This window comes from Rhamphochromis longiceps, linkage group LG4, assembly GCF_057381845.1.
Source record: "Rhamphochromis longiceps isolate RC_006_pf linkage group LG4, R_longiceps_female_GT1.1, whole genome shotgun sequence".
Taxonomy (NCBI): Eukaryota; Metazoa; Chordata; class Actinopteri; order Cichliformes; family Cichlidae; genus Rhamphochromis; species Rhamphochromis longiceps.
The window spans coordinates 32152179-32179180 of NC_140560.1; the positions used below are offsets into that span (position 1 = coordinate 32152179).

Genomic DNA, 27002 nt, shown 5'->3' on the forward strand with positions numbered 1-27002 from the left:
AATATAAGGAGTTCTTCAGTTTGGTTTCAGAATACATTTTTTCGTTCCAGCTGTGGTTCATATGCAGGCTTTGGTTTGGTGCTTTAATAATATTTTTTTTGGCCTTGCACTCACTAGGGGCAAGGTTAGAAACAGTCCTCAAATGTGACAGCCATACTAAGTAGCAGGTAAAAGCTGCAGGGCCGAGAAGGTGCAGCTGCTGGAAACGCGCATCATAATAAAAACAGTACCACTATATTCCTGCAACACTGTAACATTCACAATATCATGAGAGACAAAGCGTGAACAGTCTGAGATGGGGCTTGAACCACAAATATCACCCAATCCGTTGCATTCATTTAGCCTTTTAGTTATCCCTGCCTTCAGAATCTAACCTCAAATATCACGAGTCCAGGAGCTCATGGTGTATTTTTAGGAGAACCGGTCAATTAAGAGAGCTGGTAATTAATCATTGTGCCATGTTCAGTAATACTTGTCCAAATCTCCCATACTCACGCTAAATGATGAAGAGGCTCTGGACTGACAGTTCTTCTCTGTCAAGACCCACATTCACAACAGTACATTAAGAAATGAAAAGTACCCTAAATCCTCAAACTATGGTTATTAATTATGAACATAAGGGTGTATTAGGAACAGATGGGCCTTTATTCCTCCGTTTCTCTGTTGTTTTAGTGTACTTAAATGATAGTTTTGGAAGACACATCACTCACTGCCTGCCTGCTGGGTTTTCTCTTTTTAACAAAAGTTCTGTTTCCATCCATTAATCACGTTCAGCCTATTCTACTTTGCAGTTTCTTTCTTGCAATACTTAAATAGATTATGTTACATTAAAATACTTTTTGCAATGTAAACGCATAGCCTTCCTGGCATACATTTTAATGTAGGCATATTTTTTTTTACAAATCCTACAGCTATTGGAGCTTCTAATGGTTGTAGCTTTAATGTCCTGTCATTACAGGGCATCACAAACTGCGATTTTATGGCAGATATCCATGGCATTGCAGAGATTAGCAGGTGCTGTAGCAATTTCAGAGACGTCAAAATAACATGGTCTTTTATAGAGCTGCAAAGTGCCAGAATGTTTGAGTGTTGCTAAATTGTTTCATTTTCACTGACTTTTTACCTTCCCTTTTAATCTCCAGTATTACTTCACATACGTAACATGACCTATTTTCTCCTTACATCAAGACATGTCCAGATGACCAGTTAACAATACAAACATTAGGCTTAGACACTCACACACTGACATAAATCCACATCCTAAAAAAGGAATACACAAGAGTTTCATTTTATTGTTACCAGAAATATAACCAGAGCTGGCTGTAAGGTTAAAAAAAAGGCCAAAGTGAAATCTTGTGGCCACAACAAATGTACTGTCTAAACAGGTATCAGGGTAGAGATTCAATCCACTTCAATTCAATTTTATTTATATAGCGCCAAATGACAACAACAGATGCCTCAAGGTGCTTTATATTGTAAGGTAGACCCTACAATAATACATACAGAGAAAAACCCAACAATCATATTACCCCCTATGAGCAAGCACTTTGGCGACAGTGGGAAGGAAAAATTCCCTTTTAACAGGAAGAAAGAACCAGGCTCAGGGAGGGGCGGGGCCATCTGCTACAACCGATTGGGGTGAGAGAAGGAAGACAGGATAAAAGACATGCTGTGGACGAGAGCCAGAGATTAATAACAAGTGGGATTCAGCAGAGAGGTCTATAAACACATGTTGAGTGAGGAAGGTGACTGAAAAGGAAAAACTCAATGCATCATGGGAATCTCCCAGCAGTCTACACCTATTGCAGCATAACTAAGGGAGGATTCAGGGTTCAGCCCTAACTATATGCTGAAATATGAAAGTTTTAAGCCTAATCTTAAAAGTAGAGATAGTGATAGAGTGATAGAGATGGAGGCTACAACCCCAAAAGTATTTCTATATAGTATTTGTGCTCATCCCTGCTTTTCTAACCTATTGAAATTTAAGGGTTCTGTGCTCTAAGCTTTGTCTTAGCAGCATGCTACTTGGTAGCTCACTTGGCAGATGCCAAGTTAGCAATGGCGTGTTGCACTTTACAGCCATGTTCTTGTCCTTTCATGCAATAAAAATTCAAACTTATGTCCATAAGTTTGAATAGGGCAGTCTGAAACACTCTTCAAATGTTTCAGACTGCCTTATTTTCTTCTTTGTCTTCCCATTATGCAGATATATTTATATTCTCAAATGTGTTCATTTAATAGATTTATTCAATCATTCTCAAGGCAGTGTTTACTGCCTTGAGAATGACAAGAGGCTGACTTAACAGCAGAAGTATTAATTCATTTGCTGGTAAACACTAAATTTGTAGCTAAGTATTCTAATAACCAGTTAAATAATTATTTTGAAGAAACATGTATCAAACATTCCATTTTCCAACTCTTTAATTTCAATAATTTGACTTTTTTTCTTTTGTTAATTGTGTGACAATAAATTTAAACCTATAATTAATTTATTCTCCTAATTGGATAAAGCAGTTTCTGGAAGCATTTAGCAAACCTGAAACCAACTGTGAAATTACAACTAATTGTAATATTATGACCAAGCGCTTAATTTAATACATTTATTGAGCAAACAGATCATGCTTCCATTGCTGCACATTGTTTAAATCGAAATGGAACGCTCATTTGAGCATTTACAATATTTTGGGGAATGCAGAGGAAATGTTGTAGAAAAACAATTGTCATGCTTGATTTAATGAGAGCACACACACACACACACACATGCACACACACACAGTTGCAATTTGATCCAATAAGACAATGCTTAGTGTAAACAGGCACTGATGCAAAATGCCCCTGTCAAACCTCCAGCTGCATTGGATGTTTCATTGATGCAACTGAATGACAAATTAAAATTCAGTAATAATACATATTAACAAACATTACTGAGAAGGAACAGAATACCACAAATGACTATGTTATTTGGGAATGCCCATTAATAAGGAGTAAATGGTGAAAAGCCTCTCATTATCCAGTTGTCTCCCTGTCCATCTCTGCTCCTGGCAGCAGTGTTCATAAGCTTCCCTTTCTTTGAAAACGGGGTTTCTGTATCTCTGTGTGGAGAAACGAAAAACACGCTCCACCCCAGAGTTTTCTATTGAAGGGGTCTGTTTTATATCTCTGGCCAGTGTAGAAGTTTGACTTTTCCCTTGTGTACTTTTAGACTGTATACAACTATTCCACAAGAAAATCCAAAGCAAAAAGTTTTCTTCTGTTCTCAATTTCGATGTTGCGGAAGGTCAGTTAGATAGGTAACTATAATTTATTAAACAGCATGATGGCAGAGGGTCATTGCCCTTTTTTTGTAAATGGGGGCTTCATGTCTCTTACTAAAAGTAATGTTTAAAAAACAGATATTCTGTATACTTGCTTTCCTTTAGTTTGTACATGGAGCAAAACAGACAGAAAACATGGTTTCGTGTTAATGTCTGCATGGTGCCACAGTGACTATCAGTTCATGTGAGTGTGTTGATAGCGAGTAAATAAAGAAGTGTGGTCCATGAATAATGTATGAAGAGATATCCAAGGCTTAAATGTTTCTTTTATATGTTTTAAAAGTGAATGGGATAAAGCATTACACTTTATTAAAAGAAGGGGCTATGTTTTCCTTCTAATAAAACTTGAGGCAACAATTTCAATGAACACAATCACTCATGCCCTGTAATTAACATAAGGCTTGCATAGAGTGCAGCTGTTTATCACATCCAGAGAGCCCTAAAACTGACTTGGAAAATGAGACACTTCCTCATCACACACAGCTTTAAGCAAGGAAAAAAAACCATTAGCAACTCTAACATTACCCTATTGTCTACTGGCACTCTTATTAACTGTGTTTAGTAACTGTTTGTCTCACAGCACGTACAGTATAGTAAAAGGTTGTATAATACCACGGGGTATATAAGCACTGGACTTTTGTTGTAAATTTGAATAACAAGTAGTCCAACTAATGTTACAGCAGTAAATCTGTTTTATGCACAGCCTAACACTGCCTCTTTCTATAATCTTTTTCAATATTTGCAGAGCATTGCCCTTGCCAGTAAACAATGTCAACAGCATTTTCCATCCATACTGGTGCCACTTAAGTTTTCTGTCTAGACAGAACCATGTGGCGGCAAGTTAGGGTGCACAAACACTCGAGATATATAATATATTTCACGCACAAATCACTTTAAATACTGATTCTTTGCTGACCTGTCCCAGCTACCATAAGGCAAATTGCGGGGTACACCCTGGGCCAGGTCAGTAACATGAATTAAAAAAAAAAAAAGAACATCTTAGAGGGGTAGACGTTCAGAAATCTGCAAAAAGCTACATTTACAAATTGTGGAATAATTTCAAAATAATGTTATTCAATGTAAAACTGCAAAGACTTTGAATATCTGTAACAGCTTTTCTAGTACATAGTATTATCAAAAGATTCCATGAAAATGGGGAAATGTTTGTGTACAAGGGGGAAGCCCAAAAAATCAGCACTTGATAGTTGTGATCTCCTGAAAACAGGCATGATTCTGTCATGGAAATCACAGCATGGGCTCAGAAACACTTCCATTATCTGTAAACACGGCTCACCATCCCATCTACAAATACAGGTTAAAGCTCTATCATGCAAAGAAGAAGCCAAATGAGGTAGAGATAATCCAGAAACCTTACCTTTTTCTGTGGGCCATGGACTAAGGCAAAGTGAAAAACTGTTCTGTGGTCGGTTGAACCGTAAATTGAAATTGTGGTTAGAAATCATGGATGCCTCCAGACTAAAGATAAGGACCGTCTAGCTATCAGCTCTCAGCATCTTTGATGGTAAGGGGTCCATCAGAGCTCAATGCTGAAAGGTTTGTTGTTACACTTTCTCTTACCGTACATTACTAAATCTCCATTTGCACTATTTGCCTATTTGCACTACTCTGCCTGGTTTACACTCAATGTCACTTACCCATTATATTGTATATTGTATAGCTTTCTTGTTTGCTCTGTTCTAGGATGCCCTCTGGACCCAGTGGAGGTGGTGAGTGACAGGAGAATGGCGGCTAAGCTGTCATCCCTGTTGGACAACGTCTCCCACCCCATGCAGCAGACTGTGACAGCACTGAGCAGCTCCTTCAGTGGGAGACTGCGGCACCCACGGTGTGGGACGGAGAGATTTCGCAGGTCTTTCCTCCCCACTGCTGTCAGACTCCACAACAAAGACTTTAACTGAACAAACACACACATCCACACATGTGCAATAACACTAAGTGCAATAATCCTTTCTGGCATCGTTGTATTTTTACTCAGTTGTATATAGCATTCGTATTCTATTTTTATCTTATTGTATATTTTTATTCTATTTTATTCTACTGTATATAGTATATTATTTTATTCTATTCTGTACAGCTGTGTACTGTATTTATTCTTATTGTATTCTAATTTTTGCGTCATAACTTTTGCACTGTCCACTTCCTGCTGTGACAAAACAAATTTCCCACGTGTGGGACTAATAAAGGTTATCTCATCTTATCTTATCTTATCTTATATGTAAAATTGTATTTATTTAAATTTTTACTTTTTAATTATTTTACTTGCATTTTTAATCACTTTTATATTTAAATATATTTAAATGTTCATTTGCTATTTATCTAGGGATTGAGAGTAACGCAATTTCTATTCTCTGTATGTCCTGTACATGTGGCAGAATCGACAAATAAAGTTGACTTTGACTTTGACTATATACAGGTTTTAGAGCCCATTGCTCTAAAACGCTTCATCTTTTCCAGGTTAGGCTTCAATTTCAACAAGATGATGCTAACCCACATCCTCCATCTATTATAACAGCATGGCTTCATAATAGGTGTAGAACTGGCATGTTTGCAGTCCAACATTTGGTGCATCATTAAATGAAAAATATGTCAAAGAAGACCTAGGACTGTTCAGCAGCTGGATATCTTTGTCAGACAAGAGTGAAACAATGTTCTTCACCCAAAGGTCCAACAGCCGATTTACTCAGTAAAAGAAGAGGAAATGCTACACAGTCTTGAACATGGCTCTGTCCCAACTATTTCGTCATGTGTTTTATGTGTTGCCAGCTATTTCACACTGATTTTATATTTTTTTCTCAGTTTAAAATTTTGATATGTTTTCCATTTGCTTCCATTCCTTTTTATTTGTCTTTAAATTGTACACAATTACATTATTTCGGTAAATTGGCATTGCAGGTTAACTTTGCTGAATAATTCCTGTACATGGTTTTGATATTTAGTATGCACAAGTGTGAACTGAAGCATAAATGATTACCTAATACATGCTTTTTTTCCCTCTCTCTCTCTTGAAAGGATTACTGTTGCTGAGCATTACTAACATGCATATGCCAATAAATGGTTAAAAAATGAAGGCAAGTGATGGCGAATTGTACCAAATGAGACCAAAAAGCCTTCCAAGACACAGCCAATCAGGAAGCCAATTTCTTGTCTAGACTTCCTCTCATCAATCAAACCATCAAAACACTCAAGCACTTGGCCTTCACTCAATAGTCAAAAAAACAGTAAGAGCCATTGTTAAGGACTCCTTGGTGTAAGTGCTAATTTCCCACGGGCAAGAAAAGGTCAGGCAATTCATCTGTAATTTTTACCATGGCAACCGAGGGACAGAGGGAAAAGACTGGATGTGGCTCTGAGACTGTGAAGAAAAATATGCAAGACATATACAGTATTTTTGAGTGACAGCAAAATCCTTAAAAATTCACTGCTCCAACTGCATTAAGCTGATTAAGATAATATTGTAGATCGTGTATCTAATATAGTGGCAAAGCTTATCTGTACTATTTTAAGTTCCCTGTGTTCAAAAGGGAAGGTGGAAGAATCAAATGTTGATTTATGACTCTTATAGGACTCTGTTTAGTTTTAGATGACTGGCAAAGATCAGATTACACTACCACTTACAAGTGTGTCAAATATGTTTAGAGAACATTGATGCCATGACAAAAGCCTCAAGACATCATATAAGACATCATATTGTGGCCTTGTGATGATTTGTCTTTTACAATTGTTTAGTGCAGTCCACAAAATGTGGACATGCCTCAGAGAGCCACAGGTAGCCTGAGGGTGAGAAAAGCATTTCCTTTTACAAAATTTACCAGCCTATCATTGCTACCATATGGACATGAACAAATTATATCAATTTCCGTCATGCTTCAAAATGTTACAACTCAGCGTGATAGTTTATTTGACATTGCTTAATACCCTTATTTCTTTTTACCCTGAAATTCCACATGCATCAGTCCCGCTATAAATAAAATTACTTTGTCTATGTCTGGGTTCGTCCTTGTCTTTGTTTGTTTGTTTTTTTAAATTCGTCCAATTAATTTCACACTTGTCAGTCTGTATTGCTGGGGACCAAAGCAAGTCTAGTGTGGATTTTGGAGTTTATTGGATAACTGGTTCCCAAAAAACTCAAATCACCACCCTTGATTATAATGATACATTTTAAAGGGAGCTACACCTATTCAAAGCACAGATTTCCAACAAATGAGCTATAACTTAAAAAGACTATGATCTAAAATTCCAGTGCACAGAAATTAAATAAAACTAAACAGCTTATCACACCAGTAACTGCTTTGCACCAGCTCTTGAAACAAAAATGCCAGCAACAACAGCAAAACAACACCACCATGTTTACACGTGTCCCCCACTGAGGCATGATGCTGTGTATCGGGATTACTCAAGAAGGAGAACATGTTCCATTAGTAGTGGTTTCTTCATTTTTTTAAATGCATGCTCTGCTGCTGATGGGGCCAAGGATACACAAAGTGTTCAGCTAATGATGTAATTAGGAAGATTTATATGTTCTTGTCTTGTAGAACATTGACAGGAAGTAAATAAATACAAGTGATTTTTAGTTTTTCCAATTATTTGTCTTGCTTCATAATGACAGAAAAATATATCTGCCATGAACTGTGACAACCACGTACTCTAGCAATCAAATTATTCCAAGTTAAAATCAAGTTTTAAGTCTTATACTTAAGTAAAACCAATGATCTTCAAAAAGTCAGCAGTGGTGTGCATATTATCAGATTGTTAGCTTAAACTATCATATTTGGGACAAAGTAATTAATGGATCAAAGTAACAAACAAAATCCATATAATAATGAATAAAATGTAAAGATTTCATTATCATGATTATTATTATTACAGTTTTTACTACTTTTCAAATCTGTAATTTTACTCTTCTTTTTTATGAATGTATTACATTAAGTTGTCACTTTGCTACTTGTTCACTAATTATATTAACACTTGAAATGATGTATTTATTATTTATCTTTTGAATTATAGTCCAATTTTTTACTACCTGTATTTTTATATTCAGTAAGGTGATCCAAGTACAAACCACTTAATTACTTAAAAAGCTTCCAATGCTTTAATGAAAGGTTTAATTGGGAACCAAATTTGCCTTCGAGCAAGTTTTCTGCTCACTGTGAAGTGGTTTCACTTTACAATTTGACTGCGTCTCACTCCCTTGTTTTACTAATCTGTGACACATCCCTACTTTGGTGTTTTGAGCTTGGTATTAGATGCAGAATAGTCACTTTAGACACAAAGAATCCAACGTTTTCTTTCCAAGCTCTAAATTTGCACCTACAATTTCAGCACCAAAACTGAGAAAACTACACTAAACAATTGGGGCGTTCCAGATGGGCACATTTTGAACAGGCGCTGCACTGGTTAAATGTAATTCAGAAGCTGTATGAATTCTGTGTGTAATTCACCATAAAATCCAAAGTACCGAAATTCAAACAAAAACTGCTTTCAGAGGGTTGCTATTGTTTTGAAAAGCATACGTTTTCAGAGTAAACAAACAAATAGTTTAAAAGGAATTTCATTTTGTATTTATATGCAACAAAAAAGCCAAAAAAACAGACTTTTGAGAGAACAAAGAACAAAGAAATCATGCTGTGCACATGCAGAGTGCCATCAGCCTGCTAGGAGTTATTCATTGGTCCCTTTGGATAAAAAGAATTTTTCTAAATTGACGGGGATTTTTCATGGATCATTGTCATTTGCTCATTAGAACAAGTAGTTGTGGATTAAGACACCCTTGCCTGTCAGCGGCCAAACCTCATCTGGCAGAGGCCTTACCCTCCCCTTTGAAAGCAGTGAAAAATAAAACTAAAAAAGAAGGAAGAGCATTGCATACAAATAAAAATATGTATGTAATTTAACACCCAACTGAAAACAGTCATCACTACCCAAGATATCAAGCAACATTTCTGGTAACTTTTCATTTCTTGTCAACTTATATCTGACAAGCTGCTAGCAACCTTTGCCTCGTGCTCTTCACCAAATGTGAAATGCCAACAAAAACAAATTACAACACCAATAAAAACTGGTGTTTCATTTTATGTGATGTATTGTTTTCACTTGATATTTGCAAAATGACTGTTTGCAAAAGTGATTCAAAGACTTTAAAGAGAACAGACATCACATCTTACTGATGGATTCTGCATGCAATCATAACACAAATTAAGCTTTCAACATGAACTTTTTCATCTCACACACGTCTCCAGCTTGAGAAAACTCATGCCAATTCTTGTTTTTCTGCCCATTTTCTATGGTGATTATCAGGGGAAAATACACGAACAAAGTTTATCATCATCTGAGCCTTTTATATTGCACATTGAAAACAATTTCAAATTAAACATCAGTACTGTTTCAATTTTGCGCTACTTCATAATTCAAACACACAGCTTACTTTTGCATCTGGGTCACATAAGTGGATTTGGCTATAAAATTTGACTACAAATATATATTACAGTTAAAAAGTCTTGGAAAACTTGTGAACAACTATGTTTAAGATCTTCAGGCATTTCAGTACATGCCCCAGATGTACTGCTTGAACTACTGAACTTTTCTGATAACTATTCCTTGTTCTGAATGTGAGATTTCCAATACACCACAGAGATTTCAGGCAAGTGTACACAGCAAAATCTCCAGTGTTAATTCAACTCCTATAGTGTTAAAGTTAACACTTTTCCAGTGTTTATATAATTCTCACTGGTTTAGAGTTAAAGTAACACTTTGCAAAGTGTTATTATTTTAACTCCATTGTAGTGTTAAAAATATAACACCCATAGTGTTAAAATTTCACTCTGTATGGTGTGAAGTGTCTTCACTCAGAGTGTAACTACCTAACATTTATAGTGTTGTTTTAGGACACTGATAAGTGTTCACTTTTACACTGGCTTGGGTTAACTCTTTTCACTGAGGGTGTTACTACACAACAACTATGGTGTTATTTATGACACTTTTAAGTGTTTATTTTCACACTGGATTGTGTTGACTGTTTTCACTTAGAGTGTTATTCTGTAACTTTTACAGTGTTATTTTGGCACTTTAAAGTGACATATATGAGCTTTTAAATACTAGTCTGTATTAATTGTCTGAATACAAAAATGCATTAAAGTGCAATTACTGTATGACTACTGTGTTACATTCAGTGAAAGTCCTTGTTAAGTCCCTTTACAGGATAAAAGGAGAAAACATAAAATTGGCCACATAAGAATTTTAATAAATATTAAATTCCAAGCACCATACAGCATACGTTCACAACAAAAATAATGGCACAATGTACAGACCATCATCATCACCATAAGCACTTTGCAAATCAAAGGGCTTGTATATTTCAATACAGTCTGCTTTAACAACATCTTTTTCATCAGTTTCAAACACTTTATAAGCATGGCAATGTTCACTGAAATTTTCAACCACAAGCTTCTGAACTATGAAGTAGGTGTGACTATTGACCAAAACTATTGTTTTTATTCTGCAAAACACCGGCATCTCATGTTCAGAACCACAACAAATGACCAATCCTGTTCTGTACTCAGTCCCATTAATGTTAACCCAATTAGCAGAGAAAGCCTCTTCTGCAACAGCAGGCAAGCCTAGGGAGATCATTTCACTATTTTCCTCACTATCAACATCAAATGATTTCAAGGGCCCATACTCAACATGGCTTAAAGGACATGTCTCCCACTTGTATGCTATGGATGTTTGATGTTTTTTGGCAAGTGACACTGTGATGTTCTTAAAGTTCTTAAGGGTGTCTTTGAACACCCTATGTTTAGCCTCACCTCTCATGCTCCATACATGCAATAATGGCCCAATTTTTCTGATGCAAGTTGGGTAGTGCAACATAAAGTGGTGTTTGGGAATCATGTTCCTACCTGGATACAACAATTTGAACAAGTCATGATGTTCCATTGTTAAATGTTTTAGAAGCACAGTCATGCCATGTGTAACAGATGGAGAGAATATGATGTTAATTATTTGCAACAATAGCAATAGCATAGTCCAGTTCTGATTTCCTTCTGGCACAATATCACCAAAAATTAAAGGAATGTTTCTTATCAGACAAAGAGTCTGAATGGAGTTAAGACCTATACTATTACCACTACTGTCTAAGTTCACCCTTGTTGGACGATTTTTGCTCTCCAAGTAGCCATAGTCAAAAGCATAGATCCGTGACAAAAGAGCAGGTTTCGGCAGAAAATTGTCTGACAGATATTCCAACAGTAACTTTATCTCATATTGTGCTACCCCTTCGAGAATATCATGCATAATGTCCAAGGAAAAGTTCTGGCAAACATGAAAGAATTGAAGAGTGTTCAGTGTAGAATTCTTTCTTAAGCCAAACACATGTAGCTTTTGAGGATCAGATTGCAACTCACTGCAGTGCATTTCAAAAAGTTCTTTCCCTCGTAAGATGATCTTTGAATCATCCTCAGTATACACACTCTGTGCATCCTGTTTTGCAATTAAACACAAACGACAAAAGTAACGTCCACTGAAAGACTCAACAAAACCCAAAATTGAGTGCATCCCCAAGTTGTCCCCAGTTATCTGACATATAGTGCCATGGACCTTTTCAGATGAGAAGGGTAAATCAATGCCATGGCTCTCCAAAAACTTTATGTCATCAATCAGAGGCTGTAAAATAGGATCAAAGCCGTATTTTTTCACATCTTCTGCATGAAACAATGCAACCAAATGAATGTTCATCAATGCAGAATTTAACTTTGGAGGCAGATTTCTGAGGACAAAATAGATTGCACCAACTTTGTGAACACCACGTTTGGAACCAAGTGGATTAGCAGTCTCAAAGTCATCATAATAAAGCTGAATTTGCAAAGAAGTCTGTGGTTTTGAAAACAATGGATGAGACTTATAGTAACTCCCATCACAAAAGTCTTCATATCTGTCTTCTTTTGATACACATGGTTTAGCAAGCAGCTCGCAAATATAAGAATTGCGACATATAAATTTGATTGTTTCCAAAATTGGAATGTACACAAAAGTGTCTTTTACTGGTACCTGGTCATAAGTGCCTGATTTTTTATTTAACCTTGTATCATAGCGTATTCCTAAAGTCTTTTCCACTGGATCCACAATTCCCCATTTTTCACGGAAATATGACTTTCTTTTAGCTTCAGTGTCGAACTTCTCAACTGGATTGTCAAAAGTCTCAAGACATTTTTCCACTGGAGATCTAACAGGATTTTCTGTTGGCACAACGTTCAGTACTTTATGTTTAAACTCACAGTGCAGTCCATCAGCAAAATCTTCCAAATCACAAACAAGTGATGACACAAAACTATTTGCCAAACCACTACCATTGAGTTTACCAATAATTTTAGTGCAAATTGCTTCAGAATTTTTTTTAATTCTTTGACCTGACCCATTGTTTTCAGAACACCCAACCTCTAGGCTCTGAGTAACACTTGTTCCTGCAACTGCTATGTCTGTATCTTGTAATCTGTCAAAATCAGCTTGAAATGACTCTGAGGGTTCTGCATCACCACTTTGACAACAATCTTCATCATGAACACTATTTAAATGTTTTTTTAAACCAGAATATGTAGTGAACTGACGGCTGCAACCATCTTGTGAACAAGCCAACTTAAATTTGGTGCTTGGATAAAAACTGTGACCTAGTCGCAAATGACTTATCAAAGCCTGACTGGTGCTATGCAGAGTTTGACAGATAAAACATTTAAACATGGTTCTCATTCAACATTTTGGCACGCAACTCACGAACACGTGGTGACTCATCTGTTGAGGTGGCATCAATGTTGAATATGGTGGTCTGCACAAAACTGTAGAGATGAACCAGTGACTCGTCGTAAGATAAGTTGAACACGTAGTGGGATTTGAAAAGTTCATCAAAAGCACTGAGTGAGCTGGTGGCTTGGCAGGGGATGAGCTGTTTGTCCACTGCGATGTAGAAGGTGTCAATGCTGTTCTGGGTTCGACCAACAGCGAGGATGTATGGTTGTTTACCATCTCTTGCTTGCAAGTGTTCATCAATGCTGCAGCATGACTAAAAACAAATGAGATATTGACATATAGGCCTAGCTTATACTTGCTGAGTATGAACCATTCATTCAGTTTGACATTATGTGCCTTGCTAACTTATTACAAAATACTAAGACACATACTTCATGGAGAGGAAAACTAAAAAGTGCAAAAACTGAAAAAGTGTTTTGTAGGATTTTAAAAAGTGAGACAACATATTTACCTTGTGAAAGTGCACCATTTTGTGTGCTGCATCAGTTGGACTTATTTTGGTTCTCCTCTTTCGTCCAGCTGTGGGTGGCAAAAGTTGAAGGAGTAGCAGCAGAGAGGCCATGTCACTGTCCCAGTCTGTGTATGGTTGAATTTATAAAACAATTTCAAAATGACAGGTAAAAATAAATATTATTAAAATCAAACAAGCATGGTGCGACGCCTACCATTTACATCACTCTCTGTTGGTTTCTCAGCAGCTTTTATCAAACGACACAGGTCAGTTGACTGAGTCAGCTGTTTGGCTTCTTTAATAACCTTTGGCTTGAATGACATGTCCCACTTCTCAAGCAACTTGGTGGCTGTTTCAGCACCAAACAGCAGCAGGAAGTCTTGATTGACCTGTTCATCATACACACAGGACATAAAGACAGTGCTCAACATTGTTTACATTGCAATGTGATTTTGACCAATATGGGATATAGCCTGACTGGGATGACCAATGATCACATCTTTTACTGTTGCCATCCACATCAGCAAAACAAAAAAAAAAAGGATTAACAGTTGAAAATATCAAGTGATTTGACTTACTAGTCCTTTGACATCCAAAAAGCGTGGAAATGTTTTGAAGACATCTGCAGTTCTTTGTGGATCATGCACCAGATCCTGGCGATGTTGGAACGTCATTTTCATCTTCTGAAATACACTTGCTTCATCAGGAGAGTGAACAAGAAATGAGATGGCCTCCTTGCAGGCATCTCCATCAAGTTGCTGAGGCAATGTGGTTGCTAATCTTCTGCGCTTAGGCCCTTGTTCTTGATGCACTGGGACTTCCTTCACTGGCCGTTTGGTTGTAGACCTGGACATGGTTTTGAGGCGCCACGCTATATATCCAGTGCCTTTCACTCCGTCGTAGAAATGCTCCTGTCACATTTAAACATAGATGAAAAATAAACATCAAATGCGATCTTACAGACTTTGCAGATTCAGCAAAAAGAAACCCAAGGACTATTATCATGTAACAGGTGCAATACATGTTAAACAACATCCACAATTTCAATACAGTTTTATGACAATAGTTATTACGAAAGAGGAATTAAGATTTTTCTTTTAAATCATTTAGCTGATGTAATTATTCCATGATGAAAACTAAATAATGTGCTGTTTTACAATCACTGCATGACTTACATAGCCGTTTGGAGAAAATGGATCCTTCAATGAGGGAAAGAGTGTAATTATTCCAAGGGCATATTTCTCCTTTTGCTTACGGGAGGGAATTCTGCTATAGAGGAAATACAATTGACAATGTTAAATCAGAAGTATGTGTCTTTACTGCAGTATACATTACAAGAATATTCCATATGGCCCATCTTTACTTTTTTATTAGGTACTATTACTCTTACCCATGTCTCTCAGTCATATCACTTGCCAATATGTTAACAAGCTGCCGCCGGGTGCGGTGGCTCAGTGAATTTTCGGCATTGTATTCTTCAAGAATTTCCTCTCCACCAGGTTTCCTAGTCAAGGCATTTTTAACCATCTGCTCATATAAAAGGGAAAATAATAACAATAAAAACTTGTTTGTCAGTAAAGGTGAAAGTTTAGAGGAATGTCAACAAACCTGTGAAAGACATATCTAGCAAGAAGCACTAACTTCTACTAACATTTTTTCATACAGGGCAAGTTGGGAACCACCATGTTTTGAATTTCAATTTGTATAACAATCTACAGTATAAATGGTGTCAACTCAAAAATACAAAAGACATTTTCTGTTCTCAATTACCTCTTTTGCAGCCTCTGACACAGAAACATTTGGTGCAGAACTGTCTTTGCTGGATCTACTGCGGCCTGCAGGAATGCCCTTTTCCCTGAGGTCACTGTCACTTGATGAAAGTGATATAGTGTCCGTGAGGGAAGATAATGTATCCGAGGAGGATGGTGTGGAATGAGCTAAAGGACAAAAATCTTTGGGAGAGATGATTTGGTTAACTTTCTTTAGGCTACTCCACAATGCCATTAATAACACAATTTCAATGTTCATGTTCAGACAACATTCTATACAAATATGACCCTGCCCTGTCCACTGTCATGTATATTGCATGAAGACAGGTCAATGTCATCTGCATCAAGAGCAAAAGAACTTGGCTCTACATTGAGTGGGCTATACTCTGAAAATTTAAGTTATGATAACATTTACCTTCATCTGAAATCTTTTCACGTATTGTCAGGCATAGGTCTGGTTGGGCCTCCAGTAACTCCAGAAAAATGTCTTCTTCGACAGCTGTGTCAGTTTCATCGAAAATATCAAGGTCAGCAGCATCCGGAAGTCCAAACTTGGTTTTGGCTTTACAAAAAGATAAGCATAATGTCACCTAAAACGCCTGAAAAACTTTTTTAAAAACTAATTTTGACTTTTTTATTTAGCTAATATTTATTAACAGCTGTTTTACCTGTCTTTAAAATGGTTAAATTAGACAAGTCTGCAGCAACAATATAGGCCTAGGCCTACTGCTCTGTACTGTTTTTAATGTCACACATTAAAATAAAATGTGTTAACATTTAATTCGTTTTTTAAATAGATGAGATGCAAACATGATGAACTGATACATGTGCAACAAATTTTGTTCTGCCAGGTTATCTTACCTTCACTGATGAATTCTAGATAAGTGAATCCTGCGTGCAATTTAATGTACTTCTTTACATTGAGGTATTTCACTTTCAGCAACATGTCTTACAACAGCACCTGGTGGAGAGAAGGGGGCACAGAATATTTTTTACCATATATTTAAACCATAGCTTAAGTGGCAACAAATCCGGACAACTTTAAGAAAATATTAGGCTATACATTGTGTGATGATCTGTGAAGGGGTGACAGACCACTTCAACCTCAGGAACATAATTTGGCTTCCCCCTGCGCACTAAAATAGCTGAACTTGGGTACACAGAAATAGCATCCAATGAATTATCCACCCATCCACATGTTTATAAGACGACAACGGCGATCTTCTCGTCTGCACGCAGGCTAGATACTTAGTTCTGCTATGTTGCGAGTAAATCGCTGTAGCCTACTTGGGGAAAAGCATCTCTGTTTAAACCATGTCAGGATGATAATCCACATAAAATTTCCTGTTGAACGCACACCTGCCTTCATCACGCTTTCACTTATGACAACAAATATCTCTTATACTGTAAATTAATGAGTGCAAGTCTTACATTTATATCGGGAGTTTCTGACACATGCACAGCCGTCTGGCTAGTTGCTACTTTGTGGTGGTTGTTTTGTGACACGACATGCTAGGATTATCAGTGGAGGCGACGTCAACGACCCTCAGTCGTTATACCGCTTTGTCTTAAACACTGGATGGTAGCCTATTTCACTAAAACTGTAGAAAAGGGGAAAATGTTCCCTTAGATTAGGCCTACTACAACATAGGGCTGCTCGATTATGGCAAAAATGATAATCACGATTATTTTCACTGAAATTGAGATCTCGATTATTTGACGATATTTATTTAACAATAACAATGTATTGAATAATGACTTTAAAGATTGTCAAAAAATAATATAAAATAGTGTGCAAATACTGATAACAGTGCAAATGTTTGCAATATAAAAAATAAATGAAAAATGTAAACATCTATGTTTAGTGAACGTTGCAGTGTTGCTCTGTGGTGCAGCTACAACACTGTAGCAAAGTTTACACACTATGTCTACTTGATCCACGTCTGACTCCGCGAACCCATAATGTTTCCACACCACTGAAGTTTTTTTTTACCTCTCTTTTCAACCAACGGCAGTCACTCTCCTCTCCAAATAACTTCTGCTTAGCTTTCCGAGCTTCCCTCGGGTCCTCTTAATTGTTGTGACACGTGTTCGAAATGCAGAGAGGTGCGCTCGATTTGCCACACGGAGCAGCGCGAGAGTAAAGCACGAGGGAGGGGCTAATAATCGGCTCAGTCATTTTTAATGATCGTTGAAAGCCCAGATCGTAATCGTGATTAAAATTCGATTAATTGAGCAGCCCTACTACAACATGTATGATATATCCTAACCGTTAGCAAGTAACCCATGCACAAACGCAGCGCGCCTTGCTTGGTCACTAACATCTAACAGAATTCCATAACCCCCTGCCACTTCAAAGATTTGTAGGCTAGGCTACTGCTAAACTCGCTGGTAGCACGTGTAATTAGCCTATCTTGACGCTTTCCAAAACTTGACTTGAACGTCTCCATGTGATTGTTTAGTTCACTTTTAAATAGGATATTTCTGAGGCGAATGTTCGCTTCCCTTAAAAGCAGTGGGCTAAACGCATTTGTCTTAGCTGCCAGCTAGGCTACCACAAATTCAAATTTTAACATTACATTTAACATATCCAGAGGATAGCTAACTCCTCCCTCGTTTCATTTAATAAGCATTGAACACTGGAAAGCATTTCTCTTATGACATTAGAACTAACTAGAATTGAGAATTATATTAAGCACGCATTTATTTTCGCTGCAATATTAACTTGTTATAGAGGATAGTTTAGCTACCTAAGCTAACGAATCCCATCTCTTACCGCAGATGAATACACTCCACATTAGGAAAATATTGCATGCTTCTGATAAATAATGTTATAGGCTAGTTAGTTACAATATTTAATAATGATAAAATAACATAGGTCTTGTTGTATAGTTCTTACCTGAACAACCTCCTCGATCTTGACAGCAAACTTCTGGCGGACTCCTCATGCCCATGAGCGCGAAAAACCCGGATGTGGAAATCAACTCCAAATGAGTGTTATAGTATTGACTCTTTGAAATAACTCCGGCTACAGAGCTTTTTCAGCACCGTTAGTGTTACTGTAACTCTCAAACCAACACTTTTCAACTCGAAATTTTTAACACCAGTAATTTTAACTCACATCAACACTTCGGATTTTGCTGTGTATTAGAGATATAAATGAACTGCTACACACAAAAAAGAACTTACCACACTTACAACAATAACTACAGACCTGCAGTGCCCATAGGTGTCCCATTTTATGCTAGACTGCATTTTTATCCCTTGCCCCCCCCCATATTGAGATAATTCTGATTGGGAACAGTCTTCAAAAATCAACACTGCAGGATATACACTTAAAAGTGTGTCTTACATCCAGTGGACATGTCCTTAACTATGGAATCATCCATACTGAATACCAAAAGTGAGTAGCAGAGAGAGCAGCAGCTAAACCTCAATGCCAGTTCCTGCGATCACATTTGATGGCATTTGATATCAGAAAACAGCCTAACAAGTTATTTTAGCTTCATTTAATGTCTACTGTATTTAATTTTTAGTAACATTCAGATAAACTATAATCATATTTCGTGGCAGAAATGTGACACCTGTAATTTGCTTTGCTTTGTACTTTCACATACTTCAGTCTTGGTAAGAACTATATTATTATACAAAAAACTGGCAACCACCAGTGCTACCCCTCAGCCTCCTAGTAGACATACCTATGATACCAATTTCAAAATCCTACATCGCCTTGTTCTCAAGTTAATGCATTCACAAGATTTTCAGAAAACTTGAGTTTTAAACTGTCTGAGAGTTTTAGTAGATGGTTTTAACCTATATGACTTGACCTCTGACCTTCAGGTCAAGGTCACTGTGACTTGAACTCTGACATTTTTAGATGCACCTATTGCATCAATTTCAAACTCCTACGGTGCCTCATTCTTGGTTGCCTACACCGCCCGCCCACCCGGCCTGCAGGGTGATGACAATACCCCATCGGTCTTTTGCGCCTGAGGGTTAAAAGTCCAAATCGATGAGGTATTTTAATCCAGAATAACATTAAACAAGAATAATGCTTAAATTCTCTCAAAATGAAATAACTGTTCTGATCTTCCACAAGTCAGACTGTGTGTTCTGTGTATTTAAGGGATATTTTCATAAACATTTTTATGTTCGGTGAATGCAAACAACATGATTCTGCAAAAAACACGAGATTATTAGAGATTCTACTGAAAACCCAAAGTAAATCAATAAAAGAGCAATGTGGCCTTTTTACAGTGATCCCTTTGACTACAACCTGAGGTGCTATACAACATTATCACATATTTCCTCACCTTCACAAAGACAGTACAAATAAACAGATATTATCCTTTTATAACCGGGACACACATGCCCTGAGATGTGAAACACGGCGCACTCACGCCAAACTTTACACATGCATACACGCTGCAATTTCACCTTGGGTGGCATGTTGCAACAAGACTGAAAACAACAATAACAGCTCATACGACAGCTTGGGAATTGCATCCTGTGAATAAAAGTGTGTCATCTTTGCCCCTCATCACTGAAATCTGCCTGTTGTTTTCTCCTGCCCACCCGGTATACACCCAGGAGGCACAAGAAAAAGATATGGATGAATGAATATATTCATATAGCAGGTTTGTTGTATATTATTACACATGTACAAAAAGGTTTGGCAAAAACTGTAGAACAGGTGCTTCGCTCAGGGGTAGCACTTCCTTTTAAACGCGCTGTGTGATTGTTTCACTTCTGCTGCCAAAACACCAAAAAAAAAAAAAACCAAAAACCCCCCAAAAAACAATAAAAACCCCAACAAAGGTTCAAATCTTTACTTTTAGGATTATTGGTGATTTTAGCTAATTCTCAAGGTTTTCCTGATTTAAATCATGTTTAAATTATGTCTTAATTAGCAACAATGAAAACACAGATTGATAAAAGAAAATAAATGTTTTAAAACAATGTAAAAAATAAATAAATAAGCTGATTTGCAATTTAATAATGAATCTCAGGTATGAGCATTTGTTTTGATTACCACCCAGTCACAAGGATGGTGCATGCTTAACAATGATAAATGCACTCTCACTATGGCCAAAATTAGCTTTCAGAAATCGAAGAATATGTGTCTTATTTAAATGCTAGCTCAAAAAACATTGAACCAATTTAAAATGTAACCCTCAATACTTCACATACATCACCAACCAGCCTAGCACCTTAAAATTCAGGAAGGCCCAGCTGGTTCCTTCACTCAGACTTGCAGCATTTTCCAACTGCACTTTGTTTCAAACCAGTTAATGAGCTGATAACTTTAACTGTCCTCTTGGTTAAATTAATTGCACAGAGAAAAACAAATATCGGCATGTTGGTTGACACACTTTTAATAAGATGTGCCTGGGACAGGAGTGATAAAGTGGACACATGAAGAAGGTCCTATCTTCCCGAGTATTGAAAAGGCAATATAGTTCAGGTCAGACAACTTCCTCTAAAGGTTTCTTTGGTCCACCCAAGATAGATAATGAAAATAAAGCCATATACAAGTAGACAAAACTAGATTCTGCCCATGTGATGGATGAATGACTGGACAATAACATGTTTACACTGAAGGTTTAAGTTAATCTTTAATAGCATTAAGACTCTGCATTATATAACTTTCACTGGCCTCTAAAAATCTGTATATAGCTACTAAACCTGAAGAGATTTCTGTTCCCGGGGCTTCTCATCTATCCATTCTAATGATGTTGTCGATGAATACTGAGTCAATATGCAGCCCTGCAGGGCAGAGCCACTCGCTCCTATTCTCTGCTTCCCATCAGCCTCAATCATCACCCTCTCTGCAGGGTTCCACGACAAACCACACTTTACCAAACAGCTTTGCTCAAATGACAAACTGGCACCCAAAGGCAACGCTTTTAGTGGAAGTGAGAATGTGTGAATCCTCGGGGTACGGGTGGGCAGGGCTTTTGCCGGAACAAAGGACCAATCTAATCATAGCATTTAGTCCTAAAGCCAACTCACAGCCCTCAAGAGACAAGACGGCAATGGCAAGAGTAGTTGATGCACTTGTTTCAAGCTCGTTTTAGGGCCGTCCTCTGTGGTTCTCTTAGGCTACGTTCACACTGCAGGTCTTAATGCTCAATTCCGATTTTTTGATCAAATCCAATTTTTTTGTCTGCTTGTTCACACTACAAATAAAATGCGACAGCAAACGCTCTCTAGTGTGAACGCTCAAAGCGGCCCGCATGCGCAAAAGAAGACATCACACACAACGCGCTCTGTTTAGACCTAGAGCAAACAATATTGTTTGACTGATGGCCCTTAATATAAAGACTTCAGACTTTACGTTTCCCAATTTTTGCTTTAAGTTATTTTGTTATTTACATAATAATGTAAATAACCTAATAATGATCCTTATTGCTGTTTTAGATGAGCGGTGCTTCAAAGGGATAGTTGCAGATTTCTGCCAGAATCTGCAGATTATACAGTACAAATAAAATGTTCACGTTTCTCCAACGTTGTCTTCCCAACAGTTTCGCTGACATCTACACTGGATGGCCAGGAAGCGTTCGCGATGTGTTCTCGGGCGCTGATAATTGGCGTCTGTCTTGTGTCAGTGACGTAAAAGACGGATTTAATACGACATGACCATTCAAACAGCAGTCGCTTTCTAAAACATCGGATATGTATCGGATTCAGTACCACATACGAAAGTGACCCAGATCGGATTTGAAAATATCGGATTTGTGCTGTTCACACTGTCAGACCTTGATCGGATATGGGTCGCATAGGGTCAAAAAAATCGGATTTGATGCGCTTTCGCCTGCAGTGTGAATGTAGCCTTAATCTTCTAAAGACCGCAAGTGAACGGTAGAGCATCCATACCTCAGTGTGGACCAAAAAAATATAAATAGAGTAGAACATAGAGTTGGGTTTGAAAATCAGATAGTGTGAGGATAGGTGAGAGTGTTAAACTCATTGGGTCACTGAGTATGTACTGAATGGTTGCAATTCCAATGTGCATCACTTCATTAGAGGGCTGATGGCTTCTGAAAGTAACTGAGCTGGAACTGAACCACTACCGGTCCACAGGCGCAGGATTTGTACACTCTCTATGATGCTTTGAACTGTTTTTGACTCTTTCCCAAACACACTCACCACCCAGCATGCAAAGTATAAATGATGTGCTAAACGTCCCGCTGTGTGCTCTCAATATACTCCACACATAGATTACAATTCAGTAAATAAGAGCCAAAGCGGCGTCCACTGCAGCATACTAATTCATGGGAAATTGTTTTCTCATTTCCTGCTCCTTCTAAACACCACTTTGCAATATGTGAAGACATATCCAACTCTCTGTGGGCAAAAAGATCTCTTTTACTTTTACACTGACTTTGCTAAGAAACTTTATGATTTCTAGCCGTTATTTCCTGCAACACAGCAGGAGACAGGCTGTCTGAGAGACACAATTTATCAATTTTTTTGTTCCCCTCTTATATAGAGTTGCAAAACAGCATGATACCTGTTTAGTCAGTTTCATATGCATGAATATTTGTGAGGCAGAAATAAAAGTTTATGTGTTTCAGTGTGTTCGTGTGTATGGTTAAGTGTGCTTGTTGTCATATAAAAAGTAAAGACCAACCAGCTCACTTCATCATCTGCTGATAGAATCAATTCTGGATCAACATCCAGCATGGCTCATGGTGCCCTCTCCTCCCAGCAATGCAGGTATGTGCACAAACACTCCTATTCACCCCAGACTTCAGGACAAATCTGCAATCATTAGACCAACAGGCTTTCCGTGACATCTAAACTAACACTGAGAGGAAACCTTTCCTCCTAATCAGACAAACATAAGAGTGTATTTTTTTAGCAGCTGCCAGAATAGAAACGTTACCCAATGATTGGACTCGAGCTGTGTTTGGTCTACACGCTTTGGTTGCTGTAGATAAGTGAGAGTTTAGAGGGGCAGGAGGGTATTTCATCAGTTTCAGGAAGAACAGACACAAAGCATGAATTATTGAAACGCTTAATCTTATTACGGTGATTTCATTATTCTGCACACTGTAACATACTAGCAGGTTCTGCAGGCAGAGAAATGTCTTAGGAAATGAAACCCAAACCTGAAACCACTTCATTACGCAGTGCTGAATTTTATCAGAGGAAGAGAAGGAAAACAAGGAGGATAATAATAATAATAATAATAGGCAAGACAAAGTTGATGTAACCAAAGTGCCACCTGATGCAAATAAATACACTGATAGCCTGACTGAATGCAGCTAAGCTGTGCAGTAAGCCAATTCATGCCAATTTAAATTTGATACACCTGCACCAATCTGCACATTGCAGCTACAAGCCAAACTTGTTGAGCTTCTTCAGCAGATAATCTGGTGTTGGATTATTTCTGTACTGTAGGAATGACCATCAACCCAAGCAACCCCATCTACTGAAAGTATTTCTTCATACTTTAGTTTTAAGGAGTTTTCTTGGACATACCTAAAACAGTTAGATGGAATACAATCTAAGCATCCGCGGAAGATCACGATGAAATGCAGCACTCTGAAACAAGCTGTCATCCAATATTCACTGTTATGAAGACAGTATTTATTTAGCTTATTCAGACTTTAAAAGATTTCTGAAACATTTAAAAGATTTGTTTTTTTCTTTTTATTCAAAAGTAGAAAATCGGATAAAGATTTCCTGAAAATCTGTGAAGATGATGTTAATTAATGCACATTTCCACCCATAACTATCTAGGAACTGGGACATTAAGATAAACATTTGGTGATGCTAATTGTCCAGTCCCACGTAATTAAAAATACAGCACAAGAAAAGAGTCTGATTTTGTCAGTTTTCCATTTTGGATTGAATTCATTGTCAGCAAAATTAAAAGTCACAGGCAGGAGATTATATCAGCTGTAGCTAATTAACATCAGTTCTGTAACAGCTCTGCTGAAAGCTTTGGCTGTTTCCCTCTCCGGAAAACTACCCTCTTCACTTGGCCAAAGATTATTTAGAAGTCAAATAAAACATCATGCATCAATAGAGTCTGCTCTCTCACTTAAAGTGGGCTGTGTGGTCCATATTAATATATTAATGCAATAGCTTCAAGGCATTTACAAATATACTGTAGGGGCAGTAATTTATTAAACACGAGCAAACATACACAGAAAGACAGTTTATAAGCCAAAAATAGAGTTTGCACAATTCCAACAAGCTTGAAAGTTGAAATATTTAGCATGACCACCTTTATTCTACAACACAGCCTGAGCACTCCAGGCTGCTTGAAGGACATTCAAAGCACATTCAAAGCTACTGCCTTTTGCTCCATTCTCTAACCACATCTAACCACAGCTGATGTTGCGCTCTAGGTTTTGGGAAGGACTGACGTTGTTCCATTCTGTATTCTTCAACCCACGTATTGTTTTGTGCATTGCTAATGTATTCTTCCTAGCATGGTAAATCAAAAATCTGACTATACTTTTTTTTTCCATTCATAATTCCATTAATTAAGATCCCCAGCAACCACGACAGAGCCTCTACCATGTGTTGTAGATGGCTGTAGACAGTCACTGTTTACTACTTCTCTCCTATACAGTTTGACTTGTTGCTATTGTTTGTCAATAGCCTTTTCCATATTTCACTTCTTTAAAAATAGTTTCTTGATAGCCAACCCTACCACTGAAATCCTTTCTGATGTGGCTTTGTGGAGCAGTAGATGGCTCAACTGAAGGGCCAGATACATCTCTGGAAGACCTGACCGTCAGGTCTTTGATGGATATTTTTTCCTATTTCTTGAGCACCTGGCCTTCAGATACTGTCCATCTGTTGCAGATAGCTTACTAGGCCTCCCATGTCTTCTTTTGTCCTCCACTTCTCCAGTATCCTTGAGGTTTTCAAGGATACACATCACAGCCTGTTGAAATATACCAAAGTTTGTAGCGATTCACCTTGTTGGTGCACAAAAATCTTATGCCTGCCAACCTGTGTTATCTTTGGCATTGTTCTTAGATTTAACTAACAGGCTGGGAACAGATTATGTGTTTTTGTGACAGGCTGCCAAGTTGTCTTTCATGTTTGGCTCGTCCTTTAAGTTAAGTACCTTTTTTTTTTTTATCCTTAACTGATTCACGGGTCGATTTTAAATGGTTTACAACAAAAAAACAAACAAACAAGTGGTCAGGTACAAGGGCTGAAGTAAAAAACAAGCTACAAACGCAGCAAGTGACCAAAAAAAAACTGTAAAAGACTTTCAGAAAGCCTGAAAAATTTTTGCTTAAGAACACACAAAAAAAGATTGTAACAAAGTCTTGGAAACAAAGACAGAAATAAGCAACTATTGCTTGTGCTGGCTTACCTCACTTTAGGATATAAGATATAACATAAAAAGGTCACCTGTTAAGTGTCCAGCTTATTTGCCAACAGAAGCTCATAATAGATAAATACTACACTATTGTGCGTTGATTATAACTGAATCTACTCCCAGTTAATTACAGCAAAACAATAATTCGATTTGATCATTCAAACTGAATATATTTGATTTGTCAGACCTGCTCTTGACAGAATAAGCAATTACTCAAATCCAGGCTACACAGCTGAGTCCTCCATTATATTCTGTAGCAGCAGACATAGGCTTCTATGGCAACACTTTAATTCAAGGTGCTCTTCATTTTTGTCCACATTTCAAGGAATATGTGCCATTGTAATGTGAACAACTGTACATTCCACACATAGCAGTATTCTGCATTTTAGCTCTCAGTAAATCATACTCCTCCAAATCCAGAGAAGGTAGTGATAAAGAAAGAGAAATGGAGCTATGAAGCACCTAAGAACCCTCTGTTATGACTGGTTATCTCAAGACTCGAGAAAACAATGCAAAAAATGAGGTAAGTTTTATGAAACTACAAATTTCAAGGGCCGCTCAGCGTCTCGCAGATAGCGTGCAACGCATGGGTAGACAGTGCAATAAAGATAAGCAATTTCTTTGAGAGTGGTGCAGAGTAACATTTTATTTTTCATCTCACCTGGATTCCCATTAGCTGCTTCCAACATGACTGCAGATCTTCCCAAGGTAAACACAAAAGATAAACAATTTATAGAACAAGAAGCATACAAAGAGATGTGAAGTAAAGGCAGGAACAAAAAGCAGAGTTTTTATTGTGACTATAATATAACTCTTGAAAATCTACTGTGTGCTGCGGTGTATCCACCAGCAGAAAACTTCACTCAACTAGCTCATGTAGCTATGAAACTAACTTAAACAATTATGAAAATCTAGGGCAGGATACAGAACAGCTGTGAGAACTGTCAAGTCTCTTTTTTTGCACTCACTGCAGGGATCGCTCTTTCTCTTCTCTCCTCTTTTTCAACAATAAAAGTGATTTAACAATCATGGAGATACTAGACTAATTCGCACTGCCAAACCATACTTAGAGTCAGCATTTAATGTGCTTTATTTAATCTGCTTCATTTCATTTATTTAAATTAAGTGAAATTTCACAACTTTTTTAATATAAAGATGCAAAATTTAATTCCCAAAAGAAGGGAGAACAATAAGCACATTGTGAAAGAAATTGTCTATTTAGGGAGCAAATTAACATCAGCTCTGCTTTTTACAGAATGCAAAGGCCACATTTATCCCTACTGAACCATATTTATCAC

At 37.5% G+C, this 27002-nt stretch overlaps 2 protein-coding genes across 3 annotated transcripts in view; both read right to left on the minus strand.

Annotated features, from left to right (window-relative positions):
- asic2 (acid-sensing (proton-gated) ion channel 2) overlaps window positions 1–27002 on the minus strand; it is a 421555-nt gene that overhangs the window by 221809 nt on the left and 172744 nt on the right. The gene's annotated exons all lie outside the window — the stretch shown is intronic.
- Window positions 13057–18491, minus strand: LOC146672064 (uncharacterized). Its single transcript, XM_085404557.1, has 10 exons — window positions 18250–18491; window positions 16212–16311; window positions 15766–15912; window positions 15352–15533; window positions 14972–15108; window positions 14757–14850; window positions 14160–14492; window positions 13796–13970; window positions 13582–13706; window positions 13057–13383 (listed from the first exon to the last, which is right to left on the minus strand). The coding sequence occupies exons 2-10, from the start codon at window positions 16294–16296 to the stop codon at window positions 13057–13059; spliced, it is 1605 nt and encodes a 534-aa protein (XP_085260683.1). The 5' UTR covers window positions 16297–16311; window positions 18250–18491.